The 21,246-nt window shown below is 40.1% G+C and overlaps 1 protein-coding gene across 1 annotated transcript in view; it reads left to right on the forward strand.

Annotated features, from left to right (window-relative positions):
• bod1l1 (biorientation of chromosomes in cell division 1-like 1) overlaps positions 1 to 20,849 on the forward strand; it is a 45,736-nt gene extending 24,887 nt beyond the window's left edge. The window contains exons 9-15 of the mRNA XM_078401248.1: positions 867 to 960; positions 5,956 to 9,139; positions 11,086 to 11,159; positions 17,273 to 17,387; positions 17,536 to 17,647; positions 18,400 to 18,579; positions 19,837 to 20,849. Of these exons, the coding sequence (XP_078257374.1) occupies positions 867 to 960; positions 5,956 to 9,139; positions 11,086 to 11,159; positions 17,273 to 17,387; positions 17,536 to 17,647; positions 18,400 to 18,579; positions 19,837 to 19,942 (3,865 nt within the window). The 3' untranslated portion in view covers positions 19,943 to 20,849. The remainder of the gene's footprint in view (positions 1 to 866; positions 961 to 5,955; positions 9,140 to 11,085; positions 11,160 to 17,272; positions 17,388 to 17,535; positions 17,648 to 18,399; positions 18,580 to 19,836) is intronic.
• The last annotated feature ends 397 nt before the right edge of the window (positions 20,850 to 21,246 follow it).

Consider the following 21,246-nt stretch of genomic DNA (forward strand, 5'->3'; position numbering starts at 1 on the left):
GTTGATACAATTTTGTTTTAATTTATGTGACATTAATTTAGCACTTACAAAGCAATCAAAAATAAATTTGAGTCATAGTATGAAAACAGGTTATTCAGCCCAATTTGCCCATGCCGCATCTACACGAGTCCCACCTGTGTGCGCTTGGCGCATATCCCTCTAAACCTATCCTATTCATATCTCTTAGACGGTACGATAGAACCTGCCTCAACTACCTCCTCCGGAAGCTTGTCCAATATACCCACCATCCATTGTGTAAAAGAGTTACCCCTCGGGTTCCTATTAAACCTCCCTCGCCTTAAACTTATATTCTGCTGTTCTCGATTCCCCAACTCTGTGCAAAAGACTGCATTTGCCCATTCTATTCCTCTCATGATCTTGTACTCCTCATCCTCCTGCGCTCCGAGAAATAAAGTCCTGCTTAACTTCTCCCTATAGCTCAGGCCCTTGAGTCCTTGCAACATCCTCGTAAATTCTCTCTGCACCCTTTCCAGTTTGACAACATCTTTCCTACACCATGGTAACCAAAGGTGAACACAATACTCCTCACTAATGTCCTGTGTCCTCACTAATGTCTTGTACAACTGTAACACGACCTACCAACTTCTATATTATAAGCCGTGTTTATCCTACATCAGTGTACTCTTTGGGTGAAAGGAGGGCATGGAGGTATGGAATTCTTTTACAATGTTCATCGTTTGTTCAAAGTTGATAATGCACCAAAGGCCATTCTTGAGCTATGTGATAGTTACCATATAGGTATTTGCATATTAAGTTCGAAACTCAAATGTTCCTGCAGTGTAATTGGCATGAAGTAGAATATTGCAAATTGTAGTTTCGTCGTCCAATTTATCCATGTTTTGCAGAACATTATCTGGGGAAATTGATTTGCACCATGAAGATAGTAAAAGAAAGAGGGAACTGCCAGAAGAATTTAAGGAGACACGGAATAGATCTGAGGTACATAGAACATATTACCAATCCTTTCAGCTTTCCAGAATCTCCTGCATTTTTATTTTCAGGGATATGAAATAACTATTTTTCTAAGGATCAGTGAATAGTAATATTTTCATTAATCTTTTTTAAGCCCACGTATCAAGAAGAGGAAAGGTTGAAAATACATAAATCTGGTTGAACCCAAGAATAAAAAGTTAAATTGCGTGGATATCGCATGACATATTACTTTATTTTAATTTGTATGTAATTTGCTTTGTGATTCAGCCAGAGTAAATGTCACTGAGTTTCATAGCGTGGAAACAGCCATTCGGTTCAACTCATCTGTGCCAGCCAAGATGCCTACTTGAGCTAGTCCCATTTGCTTGCTTTGACCCATATCCTTTTAAACCATTCCTATCTTGTACCTGTACAAATGTTTTTTAAGAATTGTAATTTTACCCACCACTACCACTTCCTCCAGCATCTTATTTCACGTACCCAACACCTTTAGTGTGGGAAAATGTAATTCGTGTTCCCATTAAATTTTTTCCACTCTACCCTTGAATCTATGCCATCTAATTTTGGACGATTAAAAAACCCCATCCTATCAAGTCTCTTACAACTAACGTCCTTGTGAATCTTTTCTGCACCCTTTCCATCTTAATGACATCCTTCCTACAGATAGGGACCCAGAACTGCATACAATACTCCAACTGTGTAGGAAGGAACTGCAGATTATGGTTTATACCGAAGGTAGACACAAAATGCTGGAGTAACTCAGTGGGTCAGGCAGCATCTCTGGAGAAAAGGAATAGGTGATGTTTTGGGTCTGAACTCTTCTTGCAATAATCCAAGTGCAGTTTCACAAATGCTGTGTAGACAATAGACAATAGGTGCAGGAGTAGGCCATTCAGCCCTTCGAGCCAGCACCGCCATTCAATGCGATCATGGCTGATCACTCAATCAGTACCCCGTTCCTGCCTTCTCCCCATACCCCCTCACTCCGCTATCCTTAAGAGCTCTATCCAGCTCTCCCTTGAAGCATCCAACGAACTGGCCTCCACTGCCTTCTGAGGCAGAGAATTCCACACCTTCACCACTCTCTGACTGAAAAAGTTCTTCCTCATCTCCGTTCTAAATGGCCTACCCCTTATTCTTAAACTGTGGCCCCTTGTTCTGGACTCCCCCAACATTGGGAACATGTTTCCTGCCTCTAATGTGTCCAATCCCCTAATTATCTTATATGTTTCAATAAGATCCCCCCTCATCCTTCTAAATTCCAGTGTATACAAGCCCAATCGCTCCAGCCTTTCAACATACGACAGTCCAGCCATTCCGGGAATTAACCTAGTGAACCTACGCTGCACGCCCTCCATAGCAATAATATCCTTCCTCAAATTTGGAGACCAAAACTGCACACAGTACTCCAGGTGCGGTCTCACCAGGGCCCGGTACAACTGTAGAAGGACCTCTTTGCTCCTATACTCAACTCCTCTTGTTACGAAGGCCAACATTCCATTGGCTTTCTTCACTGCCTGCTGTACCTGCATGCTTCCTTTCATTGACTGATGCACTAGGACACCCAGATCTCGTTGAACTCCCCCTCCTCCTAACTTGACACCATTCAGATAATAATCTGCCTTTCTATTCTTACTTCCAAAGTGAATAACCTCACACTTATCTACATTAAACTGCATCTGCCATGTATCCGCCCACTCACACAACCTGTCCAAGTCACCCTGCAGCCTTATTGCATCTTCCTCACAATTCACACTACCCCCCAGCTTAGTATCATCTGCAAATTTGCTAATGGTACTTTTAATCCCTTCGTCTAAGTCATTAATGTATATCGTAAATAGCTGGGGTCCCAGCACCGAACCTTGCGGTACCCCACTGGTCACTGCCTGCCATTCCAAAAGGGACCCATTTATCCCCACTCTTTGCTTTCTGTCTGTCAACCAATTTTCTATCCATGTCAGTACCCTACCCCCAATACCATGTGCCCTAATTTTGCCCACTAATCTCCTATGTGGGACCTTGTCGAAGGCTTTCTGAAAGTCGAGGTACACCACATCCACTGACTCTCCCCTGTCAATTTTCCTAGTTACATCCTTAAAAAATTCCAGTAGATTTGTCAAGCATGATTTCCCCTTCGTAAATCCATGCTGACTCGGAATGATCCTGTTACTGCTATCCAAATGCTCAGCAATTTCGTCTTTTATAATTGACTCCAGCATCTTCCCCACCACTGATGTCAGACTAACTGGTCTATAATTACCCGTTTTCTCTCTCCCTCCTTTCTTAAAAAGTGGGATAACATTTGCTATCCTCCAATCCACAGGAACTGATCCTGAATCTATAGAACATTGAAAAATGATCTCCAATGCTTCCACTATTTCTAGAGCCACCTCCTTAAGTACCCTGGGATGCAGACCATCAGGCCCTGGGGATTTATCAGCCTTCAGTTCCATCAGTCTACCCAAAACCATTTCCTGCCTAATGTGGATTTCCTTCAGTTCCTCCATCACCCTAGGTTCTCCGGCCCCTAGAACATTTGGGAGATTGTGTGTATCTTCCTCAGTGAAGACAGATCCAAAGTAACGGTTTAACTCGTCTGCCATTTCTTTGTTCCCCATAATAAATTCCCCTGCTCCTGTCTTCAAGGGACCCCCCCCCTTGCCCCTTTACAGTATCCAAAATAGTATACATGCTATACAAGGGGAATGGGCAAAGGGAATTGCTTCACTTCACTTGCTCCTTTTCTTGGTGGTTATTCTATTTTCTGCCTGTACCTTGGGCATGAATACTTCATTAAACCACTTCATTAAAATTCTTATCTATGAAGTTCCCAGTATCCCGGATGATCCTCATTCAGTACATCCGGTTCCAGTTTCTTCCCACACTTCCCACAGTTGTAGTTCTGTGGTTCACTGGACGTTTCCATGATCTCCCACATCCTGCAGCAGGAGCATCCCACTGCCCTAACTGCCATTTTCACTGAGACTAAAGAGGAATAGGTGAAAATGAAAGATCATACCTTATCTTATCTTTTTATCTCCACTCAGCTTCCTCATCAAAGCCAGGGCCTTCAACTTATAGACCATTCCTATCTTTATTCCATAACTATTAAAAAATTGATAGAATTATAACCATTAGTCTCAAAGTGTTTCCCAACTTACATTTCAGCCACTTGATCTGCATTTCCCATTGGAGATCCAGTTATGCTCCCTCTCAATATATCTCGAGTAAACTTTTCTGGATGCACATAACTAATTAAGCCCCAAATAAGCTTTAACATATAGAAGTCTCTATCAATATCAGGGAAACTAAAACTATTATTAGAGCCCTATTACTATGAGTCATACAGCACAGAAACAAACTCTTCGGCCCTTCTTGTCTGTGCTGACCAAGATGTCCCATCCAAAGAGTGCGATATGCCTGTGCCTGGCCTACATCCCTCTAAACCTCTCCTGCCCATGTACCTGTCCAAACGTTTTATTATTACTACTATCTGCAACCTTCCTACATAGTTGTCCACTAATTCCCGAAGACTATTCAGGGGCTTATAGTACAATCACATCAAAGTGATCACCACTGCCTTATTTCTCATGTTGCACCCTTACTATGAGTCATAGTCATACAACCATGCAGACAATCCCACAGGACTGTCCCTGGAGATGTTCTCTCCGATCTATAAAGCAACTCCATCTTACTCTCACCTCTATCACAACTGTAGCATCAGTACACCAGAACATTGAGGGACTGGCAGGACCAGTAGCTCAATCATGTTTCTGCAATAGCTATAATATTGAAGATCTATGTACCTATCCATGTCCTGAGGTTATCTGTCAGGTTTGCTTTAAAATAAATGCAGCTTTGCCTATTAGACCTTCCTTGCTCCCTGTCCTGCTCTTGCTAGTCCAAGCTACCACATCCTACATGTAGTTATGGTGCCTAACTAATGCAAGTAATTTAAGTTCCAAATTATAATATTGGGGGCGTGGCTGCGTTCTGCAGCTGCGGCTCACCGGCAGTCTCTCTGTTTTTTTGTCATTGTCGTTGTTAAATGTACGTTTTGTTTTATTTTTAATTCTGTGTATGTGGGGGGGGGTTGGGGGAAACCTTTTTTCAAATCTCCTCCTCAACGGAGATGCGACCTGTACCGTGTCGTATCTCCGTTCGCGCTACGGCCTAACATCGTGGAGTCGGCGGCCTCCAGCTGGGATCGACCTTGAAGACTCCGGTCGCAGGGCCTGGACTTACCATCTCGGAGGCTTCGGCCGTGGGCCCTGCAGACCGCAACATCGGGAGTTCGCAGGTCCCTGGCTGGCGACCGGCTTTTGGGAGCTCCAGCCGTAGCAGCTTCGACCGCCCCGAAGCGCGAGGTACGATCGACCCGCCCGCAGGCCCTTCATCGCCCTGCGTGGCTCGGCCGCAGCACTTTCCATCGCCCGGTGGGGGCTCAAGACTTTCATCGGCCTGCTCGGCTCAGCCCTGGGACTTTCCATCGCCCGGTGGGGGCTCAGGACTTTCATCGGCCTGTTCGGCTCGGCTCGGCCCTGGGACTTTCCATCGCCCGGTGGGGGCTTCAAAAAGTTGGGAGCCTCGATCACCTCGTGGCACCACGGGAGAAGATTGAGGAGGAGATAAGACTTTGCCTTCCATCACAGTGAGGGTATGCTTAGAGCAATCACTGTGATGGCTGTTTTGTGTAAAAAATTATATCTGTGTGTCTTGTGCTTTTTAATGTCTACTGCCGGACCCTGACGTGAGAGGACGCTGGCATTGTGTATTCGCCGCTTTTCCGTCAGGATAGTTTGTCTGTTTGTTTCTATGTTAATTGTTTTTGTAAAGCGCTTTGAGCATGTGATAAGGCGCTATATAAAATAAATGGATTATTATTATTATTATTATTATCATACACGTGACATTTGTTTCATATAGTACTTTCAAAAATTAGAATAATATTAAAGTAACCTATTTACCGATTAAAAATTCTTCTCAATGTTTCTTTTTCAGAACAAGGAAAAGGCTTTTGGTTCTTGGACTTCTAAAGACTCCAAGAATGCGCAGTCCACAGATCAGTCGCTCGGATCTGTTCAGATACTTTCGGAGTTTAGCCAGTCCAACAGTGAAAGAAACAACCATTTAAAAAATGATCACGAGTCTTGTCAAAAGCAACCAAGAAACAATGATTCAGATGTGGGCAGATTGGATATGTCTGGAGTAAATAAGCTTGATGACTTTGGATTAGAGGAAAATCTTACAGATTCGTCAAAGCACAAAGATGAGATGAAACATGTAAAGCAAAGTGGGGAAGTAATATCTGAAAGCAGCCCTTGGACACGTGATATACATATTGACGCTGATCAAAAGCAGGAATCTGCTTTAGAGGACAATGTCATAACCAGCTGCCATCAGGTTATCCTATTGCGTGACAGCAAAGCTTTAATTTCTTCAACAGATTCTGCAGAATTATCAATAAAAGAACATGGTCAAGATGTCAAATCTAGGGACCATTCAAAACTAAAAGAAGAAAAAGGGAAAGAAAAAAAATATACCGCCGAAGGCTCCTGGCCAAAGTCTAAGGAGAATACACAGGAAGATACAAAGGGTCATGAGAAAAACAAAGAAAAAAGAAATGAATCTGAATGCATGCGGCCAAAGTTCAAAGAAAACTCACAAGATGATGTGAAATCCAGTGAAAAATGGAAAGAGAAAAAAAATGATTCTGAAAACCCTTGCTCCAAATTCAAGGAAAGCATACATGAAGATGCTAAAAGCAGAGAAAAGAAAAATGAATCTGAACATGGTCGAACTAAATCTAGGGAAAATACCGTAGATGAGAAAAGCCATGAGAAAGGTAAAGACAAGAAATACATGTCTGAACGCTCTCGATCATTATCTAAGGAAGGCTTCCAGGAGAACATGAAAGGTAATGAAAAAGTAAAAGAAAGGAAAGGTGAATCTGGGAACTCCCGATCAAAATCCAGAGAGAAATTGCATGATGACACAAGAAATCATGAGAAAGTTAAAGAGAATCAAAATGAATCTGGAAGCTCGCGGTCAAAATCAAAGGAAACTGTACAGGAGGATGCTCGAAATAAAGATAAACAAAAGAACTTTGAAAATTCACGGTCAAGATCCAAGGAAGATTTGCAAGAAGATAAATCAAGGGAGAAGAAAATAGTAAAGAGAAGAGAATCTGAAAGCTCCTTGTCAAAATATAAGGAAAGAGTTGATGGCTCTCGATCCAAAACAAAGGAAAGCATTGAATTGTCTCGATCAAAGTCCAAGGAAGATGATGAATATATTCAAAAAGGAATAGAAAAAAAGCATGATTCTGAAACTGCTCGGTTGAAATTGAAGGAACATTCGGAAATTGCTAGATCAAAAACCAGGGAAAAATTGCAGGGAGATGTTCAAAATGAAGAGAAAATAGAAAAGAGGCGTGATTCTGAAAACACTCGACCTAAGTCTAAGGATAATGTTGATGCCTCTCGGTCAAAATCCAGGGAGAAAGTGCGAGATGCTGTTCAAGGTGAAAAAAGAATGGAAAAGAAGAATAGTTCTGAAACTGCTGGTGCAAAACCGAAGGAATATTCAGAAAGCTCGCACTCAAGAGTAAAAGAAAAGGTGCGAGATTCTGTTCAGGGCACTTTGAAGGGAATTGACAAGAAGCATGATTCTAAAATCAGACATTTTGAAAAATCACATTCAAAATCCAAAGAAGACTTGCAGGAAGATAACACGAAGAAAATTGAAAGAAAATGCGATTTTGGAAGTACTCGGCCCAAGTCTGGGGAACGCTCTGAACATTCACGATCAAAATCTAAGGAGCATTCTGATAGTTCCCGATCAAAACACAAAGAGAGGGTGCAAGAAAATATTCAAATCAATGAAAAAGGAATGGACAGGAAGCACAAATATGAAAATACTCTTTCAAAATCCATGGAACATTCTGAAACATCTCACTCAAAATCCAGTGAGAAAGGAAAGGAAAACATTAAGGACTGTGAAAAAGGAAAGTTAAAGAAGAATGATTTACAAAATGTTCAAACTAAATCTAAAGAAATCTCTGAAAATATGCAAGCAAAGTCCAAAGAAAAAATACAAGGCGATGAGAAAGGATTAGAAAAGGGTGGTGTTGAAACTATTGGGTCATGTTCTAAGGATAAAGTGCAAGATCTTCCAGGTAATGTGATTTTAGAAGAAAAAGCGATTAAGTCGCCAACTGCTATGTCCAAGCCTGAAACAATGGAAAATGAACAAAGCAGAGAGAAGAGCACTAACTTTAAAAATGTGGCAAACGATGAGGAGCAGGCAGAAATTGCCAAAAGTAATGAAACAGACGAGAAAAATAAAGTGGAGAATGATCAGTCAGGATCCGAAGCTCACCTGCAAACAAATATTAAAAGTAAAGAGATAGTAGAAGAAAAAAATGATATTCAAAGTTTGGAATTAAAAGAGTGCCATTTGGAAGAAAATGAAATAAGTGATACAAAAGAAAAATTTGAAAATACGCTATCAGGATCAAATGAAGATCAAACTGATCAGACTAATGATAAAAAAAGAACTGATTCAGAAAATTCCCAGTTAAACTCAAAAGAGAGCATATCAGATAGTAAGGAAATTCTGCCCAACACTCCAGGAAATTTAGTGGACCTAGAAATTTTGATAAAAGCTGATGACAAATTAGAGGAAAGAACAAAAGCCTTTGAAGGTGAAAAGAATGAAGCGGGACCTTTGAAAGATATAAACATGGGAGAAAAGGAGATTGAAATTGTACAAAAGACTGAATGTAAAACATCTCTTTTAGATAAAGAAAGTGAAAAACCAGCTCATGACCAATTCGTAAGCCCAAGTAAGGTAACTATTCCTCCAAATGTGGAACAACATGGATCTTTACATACCCCTTGTGAGACCCCTGATACTCCAACAATGAATGATGCTGGGCTTCTCCATTCAATTGCTAATAAAGTACAGTTTGCTCATTATGATCCTTCTTCACCGGCTACTCCAACACTCGATGAAACTTTTAGCTATGAGGCACCTTCTAGTGTACCGGAATCTGTTGTATCTGTGGAAAGTCCTGGGAAGCAAAAGGCTCATAGTTCGGAAAATATTGCAGAAGAATTGGGTGACAAGTATCAAGATGTAGAAATGGACTCCAAATGCGATCCTTCAAAAGTGGAGTCACAAGGTAGCCAAGAAGTCTTCAATCATGAAATGTTTAAACCATCTAATGTTCAAAAAATGGTTAATTTGAGATTTGTTATCATTCTTGGAACATTCAATATATTCTATCAGCAGTGGGAAATTAGAATGAATCAGTTTCTGCATTTCAGATGTTCTTGACTGGTCTTTCCATTCTGAGTATTTTGAAAGCAAACTTTCAATGAGTTGTTGGTAGAGTCATGCTGTCTATGGAATATTTGTTCATTCTGCTATTATTTTAAACTTCCTGGTTGGCATTTTTTTTTTTAAACGAGGGGAAGAAGCATCCACAACTGAGAAGACAAACCTCATAACATAACTGATTTCAGGGTTCAAATTTTGAAAGGATCAGGATGAGCTCAGCAACTTCCCCCATAGCTCATGATAGATGCCCTTGACTGATAGTCTGATTTTTTTAATTTTGTTGCATCAACTAAATGTTGCTGAAATATATATACATTTTTAAATGTATTTATTTATTGACTTGGCTAAGGCTGTGCATAGAATAATTTATTTACAGTGGGCCTCCAGATAGATAGAAACATGAGACTGCAGATGCTGGAATCTTGCGCAAAAAGTTGTGCTGAAGGCACTCAGCAGGTCACGCAGCAGTTGGCGAGGGAATGGAAAGATGGTGTTTCAGGTCGGAACTCTTTAGACTGGGGTGGAGTGAAGTAAACTGGATAAGAGAGATGGAGTGGAGCAAAACCTGTGATCAAGGTGATGGGTGATACAAGTGGACGGAGGGGTGTTATTTGTAGATGAGATGGTGACAAAAGCTGGGGGTAAAAAGGAGACAAAAGGGTGTCAAGGAAAGAAGATGAGTGAAATGTAAAGCCAGAGGAATGGGGTATGGGTGGAATGGATGGGGCTCAGGGAAGAAGGGGATAAAGGGGAAATGGGCTAACTAGGAGGTGGAAGGATTGGGAGATGAGCGAATAGAGGCAAAAGGGGCAGGGTGTCCAAGGTGGTATGAAATATACGGAGGGGATAGGGACAGGGTGACTGGGATGAGAGAGTTACGCCATAGAACAGCAGCATCTTTAATCATATGTGATAGGAGTAGAATTAGGCCATTCGGCCCATCAAGTCTCCGCCATTCAATCATGGCTGATCAATCTCTCGGAGGGAGATAACCCCATTCTCCTGCCTTTTCCCCGTAACCTCTGACACCTGTACTAATCAAGAATCTATCTCTTAACTTAAAAATATTCACTGACGGCCTCTACGGCCTTCTGTGGCAAAGAATTCCACAGATTTATCACCCTCTGACTAAAGAAATTTCTCCTCGTCTCCTTCCTAAAAGAACGTCCTTTAATTCTGAGGCTATGACCTCTAGTCCTAGACTCTCCCACGAGTGGAAACATCCTCTCCACTCCATCCAAGCCTTTCACTATTCGATATGTTTCAATGAGGTCCCCCCTCATTCTTCTAAACTCCAGCGAGTACAGGCCCCGTGCTGACAAACGCTCATCATAGGTTAACCTCACTCCCCTCTTTTTCTCTTCCCCTGTCTCTTCTATCCAGATCCCTGTGTGCAGCTTTGCATTTTACTCTTCTTTCCTTATCTCTCAGACTTTTTTCTCCTTTTTATCTCTACCCTAGGCCACCATCTTCACACATCTGCCAATCATCCCCCCACATCACCTTTATCTACCTATAACTTGCCATGCTTTGCCTCATCCCCATCTCTCTTCCAGCTTTCTTCCCATCCACTCCATCAGTCTGAAGGAGCTCGACCTAAAATACCATCTGTCCATTTCCTCCATAGGTACTGCCTGACCTACTGAGTTCCTCTAGCACTTTGTTTTTTTCCCTCCATATTTTGTGTAAATTTTTTTCCCTCCATATTTTGTGTAAATTTATGGTTGAAAGAATGACAACTAATAACGCTATCATAAGTTTTCTTAATGTCTTTACCCATTCAAATAGAATTGCCAGTGCACCAGGATGTCCTGCCAGAAATCAACACAAGGGTCAAAAGTGAATTGAAAGATGAAGATGTGGTAAGTAGCATTTTGGAACAGATACATGTCTGTGCAAATAAACATAATTTTGTGGCCCAGTCATAGAGGGTGGCACAAATATATATCCTCTTCCATGCTGTGTCTATCTAGTATGTTTCCTGCTTTTTCCAATAACAGGAGGTCATAAAAACCATTTTGCTGGCACCAATGCTTCAACTTGAGCTGTACCACTGTCTTTACCCATATCCTTTTTATAGTTTCCATTATCTAATATTTAACCTATTCATGCTTTTGCTGTTGATAAATTGAATCAGCTATCATTTGAAACCAGTCTCACAATTGTTTCAAAACCTTTAAAATGCACACACATGGGCAGGCCCATCAGCCCATAAAGTCCATACTGAACATGACAAGCTAAACTTATTTTTGCCTGCAAGTGAATCATATTTCCTTCCGCCCCCATTCCCCATTTCCTGCATGTCCAATGTGCTGATCTGAAAGCCTCTTGAATGCCACTATCATACCTGCTTCTACCTATACCCCTGACATCGCATTCCAGGCATCCAACAGTCCCTATGTTTAAATAAACAATTTGCCCTGTGCATCTGCTTTAAATTTTGCGCCTCTCAACCTAAAGCTGTGCCCCCTCGTCTTTGACAATTCCATCTTGGGGGGGAAAAGATTCTGCCTACCCTATCAATACCTCTCATAATTGTATGTGTTTCTGTCAGGTCTCCCCTCAGTCTCTGATGTTCCTGAGAAAATAATCTAAGTTTGTCTAAACTTCCCTTATAACTATTACCTTCTAATCCAACCTGCATTCTAATCAACCTCTTTTGCACCCTCTCCAAAGCCTTCACATCCTCTTGTATTGGGGCGACTGGAACTGCACACAGTACTCCAATTATTGGCTAACCAAAGTCCTATAAAGCTGTAACAAGACTTCCTAACTCCTATATTCGATGACCCGATCAGTGAATGCAAGCATACCATATGCCTTCTTTACTACTCTTATCTACTTGAATGGAATGGAATCATTTATTGTCACATGTGACTAGGCACTGGGAAATTCTTTGCTGCATATCCAATGTATACAAATAGCATACTTGTGTTGCCACTTTCAAAGAGTTATGGATCCCAAGATCCCTCTGAACATTGGTGCTCTTAATGGTCTTTCCATGAACTGCATAATTTCCTCTTATATTCAACCTCCCAAAGTGCAGCATCTCACACATGCTCAGATTAAACTCCATCTGCCATTTCTGCAGCTGATCTATATCCTGCTGTATACTTTGACAGTCTTCCTCACTGTCCGCAGCTCCACCAATTTTGATGCTATCTGTAAGCTTACAAACCAACCTATCTACATGTACATCCAAGACGTTTATATATGTCCCAAACAAAAGAGGTCCTGGCACAGATCCTGCAGAATTGCACTGGAAACAGACCTCCCGCCAGAACAACACCCTTTCACCACAACCTTCTGTCTTTGAATAAGTTGGTTCTAAATCCAAAAAACCAAGTCGCCGTGGGTCTAACGTATCTCAATCCTCTGGATCAGCTCATCATAAGGGACTTCATCAAGTGCCTTAGCCTCGTCCATATGGGCAACATCCATTGTCCTCACAGATCACCTTTGTCACCTCAAAAAACATTAATTTTGGCAAACCTACATTAATCAATCTCTTCCATAGGGAAGAGGAAATAATTTTAAATCTTTACAATTCCATTCAAATCATAATTTAAATCTAAAGAAAATTTATTGCTACTTAAAAATTTAAATTTGAATTTAAAATTCAAATTTTTAGTTAATTCAAATTTATTGCCCCTTCACCAAATTTGCTGCTTAATTTGAATTCAACCTGGTTTAAGCAGGCCAGAATTATTAACATCCCTGGCCACCCAACCTCTCCTTGCAAGAAAAGATGAATGAATTCAGTGAAGACATTGACAATGTTTTCACCGAAACCATTAGCAGTTGGGTAAGTATTAATTTCATGAATTGTTGAGTCATAAGCGCAAAGACTTCCTTAATCATTGTGAAATTGACAGCATTTATAACGATCTGTTTAGATGCTTTAGACGTTTTCACCCAAAGTAACCTAATTTAGCAATTTGAATGGCAAATTACTGCTAGGGGTTTTATTGAGATGTCTGGGTGCAAAATAAGCTGCTTCTGATGGTACTGACCCTCTGTGAAAGCAACAAAATACTATGTACAAATGGTAGTGGTTTTTGAAGTCTTGCTTTGAAACTTTGTCCAGGGCCTATTCTGAAGTTGAGAAGCCATGTTAATAATTAACAATTCACCCGAATGCTGAATCCATTGGCAACATTTCTTCCCTTTTCCATTTGATACACCAACTGCATTTTGCCATAATAGACACCACAAGTATTGGCAAAACACGATTAAAAAAATCGGGGTTCTCATTTGCAGCAATGAGCAAACATTTTGGAGTCAGATATATTGCTTGTCGTAACTAACAGTAATTTGAGATTTTCATATTGGAAAATAAATGGCTCAGCGGGATAGGAATTATTTGCCACAGAAGGCTGTGGAGGCCAAGTCAGTGGATATTTTTAAGGCAGTGATAGATAGGTTCTTGATCGGTACAGGTGTCAGAGGTTGTGGGGAGAAGGCAGGAGAATGGGGTTAGGAGAGAGAGATAGATCAGCCATGATTGAATGGCGGAGTAGACTCGATGGGCCGAATGACCTAATTCTACTTCTATTCCTTATGACCTTATGTTGATTATCCGATCAACAGTTCATAACAAGTATTGCTGATATATTGCAACCAATCCCTTTCTGAGATACTCAAGTCCAAAGATACTAGAGGAACAAGATGGACCACTCCGTTGAAATCGCCTATACTGAAGTATAATATGCAAAGGAGCTGAACGGCCGCCATTTTAGTAGGCAAAACCCGCCGTTCGCTGTGCCTCGCACAGTAATCAGTGTTTTGGGGGAACAGTATGTGTGATGATAGTATAAAAATGCAGAATATATCTCATCTATCAATTCACAGATTTTTGTTGTTTTTCTTTTAAAATGTTTCTGCAAGTTTCTGCCTACTAAAATGGTGCCATGACATACTAAGGTTTTAGGGTCGAGTGGTCAATAGACAATAGACAATAGACAATAGGTGCAGGAGTAGGCCATTCAGCCCTTCGAGCCAGCACCGCCATTCAATGCGATCATGGCTGATCACTATCAATCAGTACCCCGTTCCTGCCTTCTCCCCATACCCCCTCACTCCGCTATCCTTAAGAGCTCTATCCAGCTCTCTCTTGAAAGCATCCAACGAACTGGCCTCCACTGCCTTCTGAGGCAGAGAATTCCACACCTTCACCACCCTCTGACTGAAAAAGTTCTTCCTCATCTCCGTTCTAAATGGCCTACCCCTTATTCTCAAACTGTGGCCCCTTGTTCTGGACTCCCCCAACATTGGGAACATGTTATCTGCCTCTAATGTGTCCAATCCCCTAATTATCTTATATGTTTCAATAAGATCCCCCCTCATCCTTCTAAATTCCAGTGTATACAAGCCCAATCGCTCCAGCCTTTCAACATACGACAGTCCCGCCATTCCGGGAATTAATCTAGTGAACCTACGCTGCACGCCCTCCATAGCAAGAATATCCTTCCTCGAATTTGGAGACCAAAACTGCACACAGTACTCCAGGTGCGGTCTCACCAGGGCCCGGTACAACTGTAGAAGGACCTCTTTGCTCCTATACTCAACTCCTCTTGTTACGAAGGCCAACATTCCATTGGCTTTCTTCACTGCCTGCTGAACCTGCATGCTTCCTTTCATTGACTGATGCACTAGGACACCCAGATCTCGTTGAACTCCCCCTCCTCCTAACTTGACACCATTCAGATAATAATCTGCCTTTCTATTCTTACTTCCAAAGTGAATAACCTCACACTTATCTACATTAAACTGCATCTGCCATGTATCCGCCCACTCACACAACCTGTCCAGGTCACCCTGCAGCCTTCTTGCATCTTCCTCACAATTCACACTACCCCCCAACTTAGTATCATCTGCAAATTTGCTAATGGTACTTTTAATCCCTTCGTCTAAGTCTATCTTGCTCCTCTAGTATCTTTGCTTGAGTCTACCAGAGAGGTTAGCATTTAAGTGGAATTTCTTGATCATTGTTTGGGCAACTAGACCTTGCTGTTGATAATTCATCTAGATTGTGATTGATTTTTATTTTCTTGTACTAGCCACACATCCTTTGATTCTATTAATGTCCTGAAAGTCATCATTTAATTCAAAGGCACGCTTCCACAACCTTCTAGAACTTCCTTCCAAAATGTGCCATCCTCTGAGTGAAATTTATCCTCGTCTCTCTCAAAAATGACCTCTCTTATTTTGAAACTACGATCGCAGGTCAGAAAATAGAATGTCGTTAAAGGTTACATTTGGTTGGTTACATAGACTGCCATTTGTTGTAGGTTAAAACTCAGTGGGATCTAATTGGGAGTGGAAGTTATTTTTTACATTGTTTCAACAATTTCCATTTACGACATTTGTAAACAGGAATAGAAAAGTCACTTTCCTTATGTGTCTGACCTGCCTTGTTGGTTTAACATGTGCAGATGAGATCTTACAGCCATTTCCGATTAATTCCTGCAGGCTCCACATTGTCCCACTGAGACCTTGCCTACTCACTGGTGGTTAATGAATTTTCACTCATTACTTGATCACATGCTGGCTACTCCCAATTTTTCCCCTGACTGACTTACAACTCAGCCTGATAGTTTACAATCATGGATGAAGACGTTTATTTATCTTAGCATGACAGAACCAAAAATGTCTGTTTTTAGACTGATCAGATACTGCATGGTCTTGAACTGAATTTCAATCCCCACACACTAACACTATCCTACACACACAATAGAGACAATTTTGACAGATACCAAACCAATTAACCTACAAACCTTTACGTCATTGGAGTGTGGGAGGAAACCAAAGATCTCGGAGCAAACCCACTCGGTCACGGGGAGAACGTACAAACTCCGTGCAGACAGCACCCATGGTCGAGATCGAACCCGAGTCTCTGGCGCTGCAAGCGCAGTAAGGCAGCAACTCTACCACTGTGCTGCCCAAGTAGTTAGAGTTTAGTAGATTCAGCAAAAGAGATGAGAAGGAATTTATTTAATCAGGGTGGTGAATCTGGAATTCATTGCCACAGACGGCCGTGGAGGACAAGTCAATGGATATTTTTAAGGCGGAGATGACAGATTCTTGATTAATAAGGGTGTCAGGGATTACCGGGCGAAGGCAGAAGAATGGGTTGAGGGGGAAAGATAAATAGGCCATGATTGAATGGCGGAGACAACTTGATGGGCCAAATGGCCTTATTCTGTTCCTTGAAGTTAGTATATGACTTAGGATCTTACAAGTCTGAATTTATGTTCAAGAATGCAATTGTCACTTGGTTTAAATTCTATACTTGCAAGACCCAATAAAATCAGTCTTGGGCCAGCATTGCTAAATTGTTTCATGTTTTATGCATTAGATGTTCTGATACTTTGAGACCAAGGTGGAGTGTACTGTTGTATTTTAATTGATAATGCTAGGATATGACAGCCTGTTTTCTTTTGTAAATAATTATGCTGTGATTGTACGGTTTCTGCCAGTCTTTCATTCATTACAGTATTTTTGTACTTTGCAATTTTCTTCAATCCTGGAGGCCATGGCTCCAGCCCAAACTTTGTAATGATTTCATCACTAATGGCTATTCCTATTGTTATTCCTCACTTTAGCCCAGTTGATGAGTGTATTAATCGCTGATTGTAATTAGTCTCAATTCACTGCATCAAACATCTAGGTGTGCGTACTGGTCATATAAACTTCCGGCAATTGCTTCCTAATATTAAATATGCATTTAGGTAATGCTTTTTACATCTAAAACATTGGTGCATTGTGCAATCAATTGCTTGTACAATTGTGAATAATTTACAGGCAGGTTACTGCATTGTAATGACTGAACCTTTCATAAAAATTCATTGATTCCATAGATATCTTAGCAGGTTTAAGGACCAAATGGCAATTCAGTGGCATTTATGCTCAGATATAACTTGTTTTTGAAGGTATTGTATGCAAAATATTAATGCAGCCTTTCCTTCCAAAATAGACTGGGGAATCTGTCAAAGGTGCTGAAGAGCAAAGTTCCTCTAAAAGAGAAAGGAAACCCAAGCGTCCATACACACCAGTAGAAAATCCTCCTAAAAGGAGACATCTCCAATCAGGTATATTAAACTATAATCTCAGCTTTTCATTTTTGGTTATGGAGAGGAAATATCGGGCCTTTTCTACTTTACAAACATCTTCAAGGAATTTAACCTTGAGTCACCTGTTTTAAGATGTTTTCTTGCTGTATTTTTTTTAATGCATCAGAGGCGAAATCTGTAGCAGATGAACCTGTTGAAGCTGTATTAATTCAAGTACAAGAGGAAAAAGCAACACAATCTCGAGGGAAAATTACATCAAAGGTTGAAGAAAAAGCAAGGTAGTTTTATGATCTAGTTATTAGATTTGCCTTCAGTTTAGACAGATTGAATAAATCTCTCCCTCCACTGACATATTTGTAATTTACTAAGATTTATTGAACTGTTAAAGTTGGTACTTGTATTCCTAATTGTGTAATTGTAAGAATTATTTTCATCTAAAGAGCGTCTGTATTGGGATGTAGCATGAAAAAGCCCATTGTCATTATATCAAACCAATGGGTGGTAATTCAATGAATTAAGAGAGACCTTTTTTCAAAATTAAATTTGCCCTATTATAGGAAATCTCCCCTTTGGGAGAAGGTCAACTCTTTCTGCGTCTAATATTGCATTGGCAAGTGTAAAAAAATATTAATTGATCAATTGATCTATTTATGCTGGTCTCATTTGAGCAAAGTATGTTTCTCTTCCATATAGCTAAAAACTGCAGGTCAATTTGCACACAAAACCTCGACTGTGCAGAACTATCTTCTAATTCTGTAGTACCTATATTTTGTTTTGGATGTTTGCAATTCATTGAGAAAGTATTGTACTATTTTTGCACCAGTATGTAGCTCACAATCAGGATCGTGCATAAATGATCATCAGTTAAATTCAGAGTTCCTCTGAATTGCAGAAGTGCATTAATTATTTTAACACCTTATTAAAAATGTCATCAATCAGATCACTTCCACACTGCACCTATACATTCTTAACTAAATGGGGTAATATTTGCTGTGAATGCTTAATGCATAGCTCTAATTTACTTTTTAAGAAACCAGACAAATGATGCGAGTAGCCAGAATAAACCAACTACTCGTGCAGCTAAGAAAGTAAGCAATCCGGAGCATTTGTCAGTACCTGAACGAGAACGACGTTCATCGACTTTGGCAAAAGAGAAACTAACACCAGATTCAAAGGCAGGAAAATCTTCAGCAACAGTATCGGTGACAAGGTAAGATCATCCTATAAATCCTCTAAGGTCCAAACTCAATGATTCAATGGTACTTTATTGTCAAATATACTGAGGTACAGTGATATTTTTTTGTATACAGTTCATAACAAGTATTGCTGATATATTGTTACAATTGAAACTGGGTTGTAACATGCAAATTAATTGCATGATGTAGTAAAGTCATGTGATCTAGTTAGCGCAAGCAGTTGCAGAATGAAAAACCTGTAGAACCCTATACTAGCAAAAGAAAATCCGACACAAAGTGCTGTCTCCGTTCTTTATCTTGAAGATGGACCTCACAGCAACACAAAACATAACATTACAGTTTATTTTGCATGTTATTGAGTATGAAATTTATCATAAATTGAGTGAAATTTAAGTCAAAACATAATTTCCAAATTGCACTATTAACAGAGGTTTATACTTATTTACATATTTCCAAGGCAGGCTTTCTGGTAATGTACTGTCTGCTTGAATTACAGTGTAAATTTATATTTCATTTTGACTGACATTTGGCATCAATAACTTTGGGTTGGAAATTGCTGTGACATTGCACAGTTGTGCTGCTAGATATAACATAAGTTGTTGAGTTATGGTAGCTGAATAATAAATATTCTACCTGCAGGACTTGGCCTGCATCTCCAATGTAAAGCCAGAGGGAGGTCCTGAAATGTTTTCATTGTAAATTAGAAGCAGGAATTTTAACACCTGGACTCGCACCTATTTATCTCCGTCCCCTTCCTCTGACATTCCTTCCTCTGGTTTCACAATTTGCAACTTTTCAATCTGTTCTTCTCACACCTTCTGTTGTAATCTCCAGCCATTGTTCCAACCTTTTACCAATCATAAATCCCTCTCACCAGTGTTCACCTATTACCTGTCTGATTTGTCCTGCCTCTGGTCTCATCCGGCTTTCTAACCCCCCAACCCCTAACACAGTCAGTCTGAAGAAGGGTCCTGACCTGAAACGTCACCAATCCATGTTCTCCAGAGATGCTGATCAACTACTCCAGCACTTTGCGTCCTTTTGTGTAAACCAGCATCTTCAGTTCCTTGTTCCTACTTTTTAATAATGAGAGGTGTTTCAAATAGGCAAAATCAAAAATGTACCCTGTAAAATATTTGGATGCAAAGCCATTGAGGAAATGTTGAACTAAAGTTGGAAGAGCTCTTATTGGGAATAAATTTCAAAATGAAAAATACAGATCTTAAGCCTGTAGTGTCTACAGTATGTCACAGAATTTTGTCATTCAACAGATCACGAAATCAACCATCCCCTGTGATTAAACGTAAAAGAGAAGCAAGTCCAGAACGCAAAAGAAAGCAAAAAACAGAAGTGCCACCAAAACGAACGAGGCGATAACTCAGAATGCTTGAAGTTGCCACTTTAACTCAACAAAATTAGTGTGTACATTTTGTATTATAAATTATATTTGTTGTAGTAATCTAAGGGAAATCAAGTCAGTATTGATAGGTTAATACTGTCTTTTTACTGTACTTTTGTGTTGTATATGAGAAATGCAAAAATGTTGTGCTTTTACCTGTTGTATCTTGCAATTTTAAGTACAAAGGTTTTTCATTCTATGAATGTATTTTATTTTTACCAAATCCTATTTAATAAAATTGTTTGCTGAAAGTAAGCAACTGAGGGATGCAGCCATTCACAGTATACTTTTGTACATTGTACATTCCTTGATGTTCCATGTGTTATAGTCTTGGAGTGAGTGACCAAACTATTTTGTACTCGTACACGACTTACTGAGCATGTTCAGCTGGTTTATAATAAAACGTATGTGCTCATATGGTGCTTTATCATGTAGATACACCTGCAATCATTTGATGACAAAGATAATCTCAAAAAACATTTACTGTAACTTGGGTGAAGATTGTAATGCAGATCAAATTTTGAAATCATAAACTGTCATAATGCTTCCATGAAACTTTCATAATAGTTTCAAGTTCTTGGCTGCATTTTCTGACCATCGTGCTGCAGACGATGAGCTGGCTTATCTAGAGCTAGGATTTTATAGTTATTCCAAGCTTGATAGTTTCCTCAATGAAAAATTAAAGTCAGGCTTTAAAATTAACTAGCTGGGTGTGGACATGTTGGGCCCAAATTTCTCCTATGGACCCGGCAACTCTCCGCCCAAACCTCTCCTGCAGGCCTGGCAACCCTCCCCCAACTGACGACACTTACCCATTCCATCCCCCCTCAACCCCCCCCCTCTTAGATTAATATTCTTCGTTTAAATATAGTGTTTCACTTAGCCTTTAGATCATGTCAATATTTTTTCCTGAAATTATTCAACACAGCTTGAATTGTTTCATACTGAATGCTTTAAGTATTTAGTCATTATTAAAAATGTAACAGTAAATGACTGAAGAGTTCCACTTCCAAGGATGTTTTAGATATTACACTTCACAAATTATGTTCACTCATATTCAATATGTCACATGGAAATTTGTATATGGCTGATGCCTCATCAAGGGAATTTCTGTAAACTGCATGGATATGTTTCTTGGATTGACTGGTGGTTTAGGCAGTCGCCTCGTATGATCAATGGTGGCATAGGTGGCATCAATATTTTTGCTCCAATAATTTCCATGTTCCAAATCCTGTAAATGAGAAATTACTTTAATATTATTCATAATACTCATTTAGAAATC

This window comes from Rhinoraja longicauda, chromosome 1, assembly GCF_053455715.1.
Source record: "Rhinoraja longicauda isolate Sanriku21f chromosome 1, sRhiLon1.1, whole genome shotgun sequence".
Classification (NCBI taxonomy): domain Eukaryota; kingdom Metazoa; phylum Chordata; class Chondrichthyes; order Rajiformes; family Arhynchobatidae; genus Rhinoraja; species Rhinoraja longicauda.